Source organism: Phaethon aethereus, assembly GCF_964289735.1.
Source record: "Phaethon aethereus genome assembly, chromosome: 1".
NCBI lineage: Eukaryota > Metazoa > Chordata > Aves > Phaethontiformes > Phaethontidae > Phaethon > Phaethon aethereus.
The window spans coordinates 6,852,627-6,865,424 of NC_138575.1; the positions used below are offsets into that span (position 1 = coordinate 6,852,627).

Below are 12,798 nucleotides of genomic sequence, written 5' to 3' on the forward strand. Positions count from 1 at the left end.
GCCCGAACGACAGCAAAATTTATTGGTAACTTCTAGACACATAGACATTAACACATGACTGAAACCACAGCAGCACAGCACATGGGCAAATCTGCTTATTTTCCAATGGAAGCTTAAATTAACTAGACAACCAAACATGGCTGAGAAAGATGTACCTGAAATCCTCCTACTCTCCTTTTGTAGCTACAGACACCAATCCAGGAGGTAGGTTCTTCATCTCTTGTCTGAATTACAGGTGGTTGGCTGCTTCTCTTCAAAACAGGTCCAAAATAGGTGACTTGAAGCCTTGCATAAAATGAGTTGATTCTGTGTTCAGATAGCCTCCTTAACTTTACAACCTTCCAAAGCAGGCCTGTCTCAGACAGTGACGAGACCAGAAGTAAAGCACTTCCTCCTTCTCCTGGTGAAGTTCTACCAAGAACACAAGTGGTATGCACATACTGCATCCTATATAATTGTGAAGTTCACAGGTCATCATCCGGGAGAGAAAGACTGGTTCCTCTCCCTTCTGATAGGACTGTTTTAGACAATTTTCATGGAAAAGCTGTTGAATAAATGGCCACTTTTGGCACCAGGCTGGCAAAAAAGACTTGTTTAAATAGCAAGTGTGAGGAAAAGGGAACAGCAAAAGCATTGAATAGTTCCTCTTAGTAACTAAAACACATTCTAAAGCAACATTTCTGACCACGTGCTATGCAAAATAAGACATCAATTTAAGGAAGCAATTACTGCAGACTGCCATACACATCTCATGCTTTTAGAAATAAGTGCAAACGCACCAACGCAAAGAAAATGATCACAACGCAACCACCACCACAACTGGACACAAATACAGAGACCAAAGTTCACTGCCCATCATGGAAGCATAGCTGTAAACTAAACGTGTCATAATGGATAATGATAAGTAAAACTTACAGCAAGTCCCATGTACTCTTCCACTGCCTGTAATTTACCTTGGTCTCTGAAAGGTCGGTCTCTGAAACATAGCCCCATCACTTGCAATTGCACAGTAAGCAGAGATTCCTTTCAACTTATCAGGAGTTCCATAACTGATAAATAGTAAAATTTGTAAAATTTCTTCATTAATGTTTATTATGTACCTATCACCACTGTGTTTTCAAACCAGGCTTTGTCTTACAGAAATGCAATTATAACATTCTTTTAGAAGTAGTTCCCTGTGAATGCATACAAGAAAAATGGTTTTGTCGAATGCTAGGAAGATGGACCTAAAAAAAGCATTCTGAACCTCAATTACTAACACAAGAAGACTTCCATTTCTCTCCTTAAACAAAAATAGTATCTTCAGTGTACATTAGGGCAAAAGGAAAGAACCTTAAATAGAGACAAAATCTGTGAGGTTTTTTGTTAACAGCAGTTCCTCAGTATGTTGATTAGCAATGAGTATTTCAGAGCAAAATCACTCCAGGGAAGTGTATCACATATTAGAGGGCAGAATGCATTGCACACAACCCAAGACTACAGTAAAGTTGTCATACTAAATCCTTATAACGCCACATGAGAAATTCCACAGTCAAAATGAGGCATATTCATGTTATTTGGTAGAAAAAGGAATTAAGATAACCACAACTCTTCCCTAACATCTGAGATCTGAACTTTTTTTTTTTTTAATAAAGATTTGTCTTTGGCAGCTGAAAGAGGTTGAACACAGCAAACTTTCTTCCCAAGGGAGGGAAGAGTTAAGACACTCTCCTGACAAGTACGTCTGACCCTGTCTCACAAAGCTGAGAAGAAAAGAGGAGGAGAGGAATATGACAAGTCCCTAAAAAATAACCACAATATATAAAATGCAGTAAGATTTACCTTTAATTGAACTGTTAAGAATAAACACTTCATTGCTCTTCCAGCACATCATCATATCACTTAATGTGTTTGGCAATACTTACTGCGCCTAGAAAATTAAGGCTGTGTGGCATTATGAACAGTAACTTTGCAACTCTCCCAGTAACCTTAGCACTCTTCCTTAAGTTTTGATGTGCAGACTTTTCTACTAAAAATTTGAAATGGAAATTATGTAAAAATCCCTATTTTTTGAATACTACTTTGATTGTTACTAAATTAGAGCCACCATGCTGCTTTAACTTCTATTACCCAAAATTTTTGGCATCTCAGCATAACTGCTTTTGCTGCCAAGAACACTCAGACACCAGTCCTCACATCTCTTATCTGGAGAGGCTTCACCTATGTAAGCACTCCGATCAGGAGGGTTACTTGTGTAAGAGCTATTGTTCTTGGACATGTGGTTTGGACAGGCATATTGTAGAAAGTATTAAGGAATGCACACAGAATATTTTAGAGACAAGGACTGCCTTCCAGCAAGGCTATGTATAAACTACCAAGAAACAGAAAGAGAGAGGATAATTAATTGCTTATTGTATTGCTCCCTATTAAAAAGTTAGGGGCAAAATAATGAAAAAAATCAATAGCTTCATCTGGAGACATTTAATGGAGTATCTCACAATTCTTGATTGAGCTCTCCATTTCTTTGCTCCCCTAGCTCACTTTTGCAGCACGCTGCAGAAATGTATTACAGAGCTAATGAAAACGCAATATATTTTAAAAGGGTATGGTTTGATGGAGAAGAGCAGGTAGGCCTCTATCTTAGCAAAAGAAAGAACAATGAACTCTGCTATTTGAAAACCGCCTCTGGCAATGCAATAATCTCCAGCATTAGCAAACTATTCTAAAAGCGTGTTCACTGCTTTAATACACTCATGGGATAAAAAAAATAAGAGCATGAGTCAGACTCTCAGCTGCTGTAAATTGGTGCAATTCCATCAAAATCAGAGCAGAGCTACTGTAAGAGTAGTACAAGAATCTAACCCAAATTTTCAAGAGCTTCATGACATTAGAAAAAAAACATACTATTTCCTACACTACTTCTTTTATTGTATGTGTTTTCTTTCACTAGGAAGAAAAAAACCCAACCAAGCAAACAAAACCAAACCTTGCAGAATGAACCTCCACTCTGCCCAACCTCACTGTGCTGATCCCTGGATATTTAGCAGCATAGCAGCATCTGCCAGATTGCGCATACATCCCCTGTTTCTATTTATTGAACAGGTAGTAAAAGAAAAACATGTTTAAGCTGAATCACCCATGTTAGACCACAAAACCTGCTAATATTGGTTATATGCTGTAAGATAATTATTATTATAGAATCATAGAATAGTTTGGGTTGGAAGGGACCTTTAAAGGCCATCTAGTCCAACCCCCTACCATGAGCAGGGACATCTGCAACTACAGCAGGTTGCTCAGAGCCCCGTCCAGCCTGACCTGGCATGTTGCCAGGGATGGGGCATCTACCACCTCTCTGGGCAACCGGGGCCAGCGTTTCACCATCCTCACTGGGAAAAATTTCTTCCTTATATCTAGTCTAAATCTCCCCTCTTTCAGTTTAAAACTAAACTACCCCCTGTCCTACTGCAACAGGCCCTGCTAAAAAGTCTGTCCCCATCTTTCTCACAAGCCCCTTTCAGCCCTGGCAGCTGCAGTAAGGTCTCCCCGGAGCCTTCTCTGCTCCAGGCTGAACCCCCTCAGCTCTCCCAGCCTGTCCTCCCAGCAGAGCTGTTCCAGCCCTCGGGGCATTGCTGGGGCCTCCTCTGGCCCCGCTCCAGCAGGTCCATGTCTCTCCTGTGCCGAGGGCTCCAGAGCTGGACGCAGCACTGCAAGGGGGTCTCCCCAGAGCGGGGCAGAGGGGCAGAATCCCCTCCCTTGCCCTGCTGGCCACGCAGTTTTGGGTGCAGCCAAGGATATGGTCGGCCTTCTGGACTGCGAGCGCACATTAATACTAGTTAACACAGACCTTGATAATAACAAGACCTGAAAAGAATTCATGTTGTGTGGGTTGGAGAAATAAAAACCTTTAAAGTAATTGCTGCGTTTTTTAAATTATGTCATGGCAGCGTAGCATTTTCACAGCTCATTATCAAAAGCTAACAGGACAACACAGCTGATGGTGTCCACCAACAAATTTTGGAAAGAAAAAGAGTTCTTGAAAAGATGCGGTAAATAAATTGTAGTTTCTTCTGTAATTTCCACTTTGTATCTATTAAAACCTGAACAATTATAACACTTTGCACAGTATATTAGTCAGCATATATTGGTCATAATCTATGTTTCCCAGTGTAGATTAGTAAAATTTTGCCTTGAGCTGTGCCTGCCCTGAATTCCAAAAAGCAATGACAGTTATTTTCTTCTTACTTAGAGAAGCACAACTGTAGCCTTAGTAAGTTTTCCTACAAAACAAAACCGAATGCCTCCCTCACAGTTGGGCAATACACAGCGATAAATAAAAGAATCAAACAAGAATATACACAAGTTCTGCTAATAAGAGATCAGATAATATAAATCAAAATTGCTAGCTAAAAAGGAAAGGTATCGATTTTTTTTATATTATTATTTTTGCTTGGTCACTATCTGACAAAGGACTGAAGTCACTTGTTGCAACAGGTACCAAACAAATGATCCCAGCTGATGTCTCATCCTCGAGAGGTTATGTCATTCAATGAGCTAGAGACTTCAGCACAGAGGAGTGCAGAACCTGGCAGTATACTGAACAGAGGCACATTGGACCTCAGCAAAGAAGATGCCTTCTAGCTGTTTGGATCTGCTCAAATTTTACTTTTCTGTGCCATCCTAGGAAGGCGCTGAGGCCATTTTGCTTATCCTGCTCTCTGACTTCTGGTCTGGTGCTGAAAGGTCCGAAAGAGAATTGGCTCTTGAAACATGAAATTGATGTTGACCTTTAGAATTGCAAAATGCTGCTTTCAGCTTTTGCCCTATTTTAGGGGCACGTACAAAGTTTAGGCTGTTTTGCAAACCCCAATCAGCCAATGCTCTTGGGACCATTCAACTTCAACACTATATGGGGCAGGGAGGAAGGGGAAAGAATAAAGTTATTTTGTCCTCGTAGCTAGCTGGAGAGTTTCGCAAAAAAAAAATACAAAGATACTGTCATGAAAATGTATGTTTAAATACGTGCTTCAATGACCTTCAGTTAAAGCTTAAATTCTTATTTGTTTACAAAACACTGTCTGTATTTGCTTTTGTTGCTTTCTTTTGTTGCTTTAAGACCTTTAATAATTTAAGGGATCTGGAGGGATCTGGAGAACAAGTCTTATGGGGAGCAGCTGAGGGAACTGGGGTTGCTCAGTGTGGAGAAGAGGAAGCTGAGGGGAGACCTCATCGCTCTCTACAACTACCTGAAAGGGGGTTGTGGTGAGGTGGGTGTTGGTCTCTTCTCCCAAGTAACTAGTGATAGGACGAGAGGAAGTGGCCTCAAGTTGTGCCAGGAGAGTTTTAGACTAGATATTAGGAAAAATTTCTTTACTGAGAGAGTGGTCAAGCATTGGCACAGGCTGCCCAGGGAGGTGGTGGAGTCACCATCACTCAAAGTATTCAAAAAACGTGTGGATGTGGCACTTCAGGACATGGTTTAGTGGGCATGGTGGTGTCGTGTTGATGGTTGGACTTTATGATCTTAAAGGTCTTTTCCAATCTTAATGATTCTGTGATTCCGTGAATTTTTTAACTATAAAAATCATTTATATAATTGCCACATCTAAATAGACAAAGTAATAGAGATATTATTTAAACTGTAAGCTTAAAAAAGAAATAAAATATCTTTTAAAACGTTCCTAGGAGTAGTAGAGGACTTGCCACCACCAAGGAATAACATTAATTCTAGTAGCTTTTTTTAACTATACCAACACAGTAACTAATCAACCAAGAATTCAAGGAGGGGGAAACCCCAGATCCCAAAGCATTACTGGAATGCCTGCTATGAGCTTCAAGACACTCAAATTCCTTTAGGTTTTTTCCCCTGAAGTTATTCCCTTATCAATGACTACTGCTAGAAAAATTCAAATACAAGTATGTACAAGGTAAAGTTTCTACAAAAGAACAGTCCACAGTGAAAAGATTGAGAACATTTACTTTAAAATTTAGCTAGGCTCCAAGATAAGACACAACGTAACTGCGTTTTTAGTGGGGTGCAAGGTTTTTGGAGTTTGGTGTTCTGGAGTAGGGGTTTTATCTTTGTTTCCTACTTGTTTGGTGTGTTTTGGGTTTTTTTAATTGCAACGTTCTGGTGCTTTTGTCTGTGTGTGTATTCTGAGCATGAAAAAAGAACTTTTGATTTAATCTCGAGAAAAAAAATAAATGAGGTAGCTTGATACAACGTTGACTAAAAAGACCTATCCAAGAAGAGAAAAAAAGAAAAAATCCCACCAAACAAAAACATTTTTTTTTATGAATACCAAACACATTCCATCTTTTTCATTTCCAAAAACAGCTGAAACAGTTTTTGTTATGACTATCTGTGAAGAGATCTGAGGCATTTCTCCTATTCCTAAAATACTTGATTGAAAAAGTCACATATTCTAGACTAAAGCTTATCTGAACACTATGTTGATCCCCTGAGATGGTCTGCTAGCCTTAAATCAACTTACAGGCATGGAACAAACTCTCTGTCATTACGTACAACTTCAAGAACATTTTCTATAAAAGAATATTCAATCTTATCAAAACACTTAGACTCTACATATAATCACTGGTACTAGATTTCTTGGACAAAAAAAAAAAATGTTCCTTTTAAAAATCAATGGTAGTTTTCACATCAGCCCTACTGTTCAGCATTCCCACACCATAACATGAAATCAGGATTTTCACTGGAGAGTTTACAAAACAAGGACCATGCCTGAAGTTCTTTGGGTAGGGATGTTGCTCCCTTTTTTTAAACATATTTTTAGGATTATAGGTAACATCAGTGCACCTGTAGAAATATACTGGTCTGTTCTCTCAAGACTCTTGTGTTCATGACTAAGATGAGGTCCCTAACATGGGCTTCTCCTAGACAAACAGTATACAAGTGAAGAGCTAAGTTTTAATAGGCACTACTCCATGTGTACCAGGTGACTTTAGGAAGACAAACAGTACTTTACAGAAACCAGTCTATATCAATTGAGATTAACAATGCTAATGGAATTAAGACTGTATGAAATGATATTGAGATGAACCTATGCTACTTCACCTTTCTTGTATTGCTTTGTAAATTGAGTTTCATGTGACAGGGCTGGAAATACTGCTCTGGAAAGCATGAACTGCTATCAACTGGGTCCAGGTGGCACACATGCAGCATAACCTCAGCTATGAGAAGGCATATCAGCATCTGAATCATAGCTCCCTCAGAGCTGGTATAGGCGCTTAGAGTCATTTGAGACCTCTGGACTCTGAAATGGCTTTTTCTCCTTGGAAAACAGTGCACTGAAAGCATCTCTCTCCACAAACATCCTCAACACTCCAAAATGAAGCAGACACACTGTCAGGCTGTACAACAATCTTGTAACCACAGTCACATTTACAGTGTTCCGTTACCAATATGTCCAGAAAACATTGGCTCCCTCGGACAACGTCTTGGTTACCTCCTTCACAAGTTGAGTTTCCAGTGCTTGACACGTACCCAGCATGGCAGTTACATGTAGTGGGTTCCAGTAGCCAGGGGCTGCAGGAGTGATCTGTGTGAGATGGGGCCATGACCTCCCCTATGCCAGTCATGGCTGCTCCAGCCAGCTCTGAATTCTCTCTACCAAAGTCATCACGTACCAAAACTTCAGTCAGTTGGAGGAATCCATGATCCCTCTACTAAAAACCTATTTTTAAAAGTATGACAGCTGCTAGAGGCAGGAGGAATGGAGGAGATGTGGGGATAAGCAGGAGACACATGGAAGGACATGTTGCTGGAGTCATGGCTGGAGATGCGCTCTTGGGAGGCAGCACATCATGCATGGGGAGGGATGTCTCCGAGGGGACTGCAGCCTGCAAGTGACTCACACTGGGGCAGCAGAAAACGAGTAAGATACAAGAAGCAGCAGATGAAAACAAGTAAGAAACCCAGACAGGCAGAAAGAAGCCACTGCATGCAGGACCCCAACCACATGCACTGTCTGTCACCTCACCAAAGGAACTGGGGTGAGCCAAGGACAACGCACTGCAAAAAAAAAAACCAGGGATGTTTGTCCTGGGGGCACAGGGGAGAGATGTGTTTCCCCTGGGTGTTCGCTAAAATTTTGTTTTGAGGTATATCCAAATCAGCAATTGGAGTGTTTGGTTATTTGGCAATAAATTAGATAATGTAAAAAATTCCCCGAGTTGAGACTGTTTTGCCAGCAACACCATATGGCTTAAATAAGCCATGACCACCACCACTTCCCTACAGCCTCGCAACGACAGCAATGGGTAAGGCCAAGTTTTCTGCATTTTAGCCAGTAATGAGATTTTAACTCTTTCTGGTTCGTGCATGCCTCCCATATACAATTTATAAGCTACTCTTCAGAATGCATACTTGTTAGAATTTAGTTAGTCCCACTGACAATACTTTTTGTAGGTGCATTTTGTTTTGTACAACCTGGTCTTAAATATCTCGAGACAGACCCCTTCGGCTACCCACAGGGTTATTTCACAGCTTAGTGTGTTTGCTGGAAACCTTCTCATATCCAACTTCCCAGTAAAACTTCCCCTTATTCATTTCAAACAAGTCTCACTATTATAATGCTTTGGTACTTCTCACTGAACTTACTTTCTTGTTCCCTAAATTCATTAAGTATTAACTCAGCTTTTTTGGGTTTTGTCCTAAATAGCTATTTGAATAACCTTGTCCATACCAATTTCCTTTTAATATCCAAAGTCAACTAGAACTTTCAGATTGATTTGCAGAATTGCAAAATAAAAAACAGTACAACAGTAAACAAACTAAATTCTTAAGTTCTTAAGGCAGCAGCTATTAAAAATTTAAGACATTGCTAGGTAAAGATGGTCCTAACTATTGTAAACAATGCATACTACAACAACAATCAGAATTGACCAAAGCTGTCCAACAGATATTTCAATTGTGGGTTTTAAATGAAAGTTAGCCTTAAAGTGAGATATTTCACCTGAAGGGAAACGTCATATCTGTTTCCAACCTCTAGCAATTTCAACACTGTTACATAAAAAGGCACCTTCCCTCTGCTACTCAGTGTGTTCTCAGAAGAAAATCTAAACAGTTTTACCCGCTTCTATTGGTATACCAGAAGACAATAGAAATGTGTCTTTAGATTCCCCAAGTTTACCAGTTGCCAGTTTGACACACAAATAAGGACACTGGGACACCAGAAGAATCTTAGATCTAGACCAAAACTACTCTTTAAAAGCCTCTAGTCTTTACTTTCTCCCATCTTCTTCTCCATGGCAAGTTACACAGGCAGCTTGCGCATTTCATCCCACCAACCTCATCTTTTCTGTTCCATCAGCCATCAGCTGAACTCTGAATGCACCTTTGCAGAGCCAAGGAAAGCTGCAGACAGGACTTAGCCAAGGCAAAAGAGAAGTTTATAAGGTACCGAGAGTCATCAAGGCCTACTGTACTTGAGCAAACAAAGCCCTGATTTCCCGTCAGGTTCCCCACATCCAGAAGCTTTCTGATACAAAAGACTTTTTTCAGCTACTTAGTATTTTAAGATGTCAGTGTAAACAAGGTTAAAAATCATTGTAATCAACTCAACTAGAGTACAGTAAGTTTGATACTGTCCCCAGACTTTTGGTTTTCAATGTGCATTGGCCTGTTTCATTAATTCACACTGTAAACAGCTGACAGATGGCTCACAGGGAATTATGAGTCTTATGGATGATAACCATTAAGGCAACTGTTTGAGGTTTTTGGTAGATACTGCTTGGTTACAAATTCTTGTAGGAATAGGAGTTTCTTTCATAAATGGTAGATTGCACAGGCTCACTATTTCAGTATACATGAACCCAGGCCATAGTTATAATCTACACTGCAACATAAATTGTCTTTTCAGGGAAAGACGGTTGATATGCTTATCCTAATTATATTTCTCCTATTAGGAGAGATTTTATTTCTTAGGAAAATAAAAACATCATTTGCAATGAACTTGCTTTTAAGAATCATAAAGCAGCTTTGATGGCACTCTCAGGTGAAATCTGCCTTGTAACGAGACATCATTATCTTAGGTAAAAAATATTGCATGATTAGTAAAGAGACAAATATCTACATACACTCTTAATTTGTGCAGTGCTCATGTCGTACAAATCTTTCAGATTCCATCCCTTGAAGTTGACTACATGGAGAATGAATTCCACATAGACTTTGCACTGGTAACGAATGACAATACTAGAAGAGAAGTACAGTCTAATAATTAAGGTCCATCTACCCTACCACATCACAAGAATGACTGCAGTGTGATGTAAGGGTGCCCATGGTAGCTTTCAGCTACACCTACAGCAGCATGGAAACTGGCACATGGTCATTTGCCAAGAAGCACCTCCATAACTGCATCTCAAATACGCTACAGCGTTGGAGTCATGAAACCCAAGACTCCTAAAAAATGACTGCAGCAGCAACTGTAGCAGACATGAATAACATTCTTCCATGCCTAACATAAAAAGGCAAATATCACAATATAACTAGCAGGAAAAGTTCAGGAGTTTGTAAGGATACCAAAATCAAGAGTCAACTTGCAAATCTGAAGGCACATGATTCAATTCCCATTGAATTGGGTAAACTCAGTGGTAAACTTAGCAGTGGCTTCAATTACTCTTGCACAAGAAATAATTCTGACATTCTCCATTAAGAATGGCTACAACTGCAGCTACAATACCAGACACATGCTGTTGCAGCTCCAGTTTACCAACACGATGACCTCTCTGTGTAACATACAACTGCTTGGAGCTCATACACCAAATTAACTCACCCTGGTGAAGCAAAGGCAGTCTACAGGTAAAGATGACTGTTTCAACCAACAGCTTATAAAAACAATGCATTACAAAATAGAAGACAGACAGGGGAAAAAATCCCCCCCAAAACAAAACATACATTCACCCCTCCCCGCCAATACTAGAAGTAGTACGTAGTTATTACAACAAGTTTTCCACTCATCACTAATTTTTCTGCATTTTAATTGCACTTCATGCATTCAAACATAAATGCCAAACATGAAGAATGGCAGAGTCTTGACTGGATAGTATCAAAAGTAGCAAGTCAGCTGGTGTTCAGTTTCTACAAGCTGGATATTTACATCTGCCAACCATAAAAGTCCTCATACAATTTGACATTCTCATCTTTTATTTGCCAAAAGACAGAGGTTATTTGTTACAAAGCAGGTACCTATAGAGTAATTTGATCTGGATTCTGGTATTTTCTGACTTGACTTTATGATTACGTCCCAAATCAGTAGAGACTTCAGTAAGGTTACTAAAGACATGAAGTTAAATGAGATTGATCTTTGAAGGACTGGAATACACAGTTGTTCATATACAACCACTAAGTAACCTTAAATGTGTTGGGTTTTTTTTTTTTTTTTTTAAAAGATGAACATTGTAATAACATTTTTAAAAATCCTTCCAAGAACTTCAAGTTTGTTTATATATAACACTTATTTAAAACCAAAATTTATCTGCAATTTAATTGAGCTTGAAATATGCTTTTTATAGACTATCGATTTTCATTCCCAAATATTCAAAAATGTTTCATTCCCTACACAGGATCAAGTTACAGAACTAAAAAAAAACAGCTAGAAATGGAATTGAAAAGCACAGTGAAAGATTACCCAAAACTTAAATGGCAAACAGTTTCCAGAAGATCTATGAAAAGCCATAATAATACTTTCACCAAGTAGGCGATGCAATAAAAAGCATAAACAGCAACAGTAGCAAAGTCTTAATCTTATCTTCTCTTCAAGCTTGCTACTTACTGTAGAAACCCAAATCTGTCTGTGACTTTGTAAAGACGATAGTCGGCATCTTCCCATGGTTCAATCTGTGCACTCTCACGTCCCTAAACGAAAGAATAAAAAATGAGCCAAATTAAGTTTTATGACACAATAAGCTAAGACACAGAAGACAGGATTCAACCACTCAAAGCATAATCTTTGGGACATACTGGTAGGAGGGCGGCGGCGGCAGAGAACACTAGTCCTAAACTGACCCACCACGACAAAGGAGAGCAGCGCACCTCTTCCAGCCCTTACAAAGGGTATTTTCAACACAGGAAATCTCTTTTGGTCACTGCTATATACAGAATAAATTTAAACCATTGATTTCAACCTCAGACTCCTTATAATCTCACATCTGTTCTTAATCTCTATAATAGTCCATCAAGGTCCCCACACAACACCTTCTACTCATTTTATTTCCACAGTCCATCTTTCCTGAGCCATCACCTGGCAACAGCACGTACTGTGAACAGTCTGGAGCTAACATCCATGCTGACTTCCAGCAGCTGTCAAACAGAATGCAGCACCAGGTTTTCCCTCAGTGAAGCACTCATTCATGTTCCTCTCTTCTACTCAAATTGCCAAGTTTCATAAGACTTGGGGAAATTTAAGTATAGTTCAGCTATATATCCTTCTGGTACTGGCTATGCACAGGTTACTGGGTGTGGAGAGGCCACCACTGAGAACACAAGCCGCATGCATGGTTTTTCCTTATGAAAAAAACACACAGGCACTCACTTAAGTCTAGCATGCAAAATGTTTCATGAACTCGACAAACAAGTCTATTGCTCAGTACTCCAATGACACTTATAAAGTCCATAAGTGTTATAAGAATATGTGAATACAGTGTAGGCATTCTAGGCATACTCTGTGCCAGGCTTTTATTTGACAAGTGGTCCAAAAAAAAAAAAAAAAGTGACATATTTCTTCAATTCCTCACAGCAGTCTGCCAAACAATGCAGTTCACGCATCTTTTAAGTCCTCTGTAATAATTTTAAAATAATAAAAT

The 12,798-nt window shown here is 39.5% G+C and overlaps 1 protein-coding gene across 2 annotated transcripts in view; it reads right to left on the reverse strand.

Annotated features, from left to right (window-relative positions):
• Positions 1-12,798, reverse strand: part of USP6NL (USP6 N-terminal like) — a gene marked incomplete at both ends in the record, with an annotated part of 104,654 nt that overhangs the window by 57,336 nt on the left and 34,520 nt on the right. For both annotated transcript variants that reach the window (XM_082009447.1, XM_082009448.1), the window contains one exon: positions 11,769-11,851. In XM_082009447.1, the coding sequence (XP_081865573.1) occupies positions 11,769-11,851 (83 nt within the window). The remainder of the gene's footprint in view (positions 1-11,768; positions 11,852-12,798) is intronic.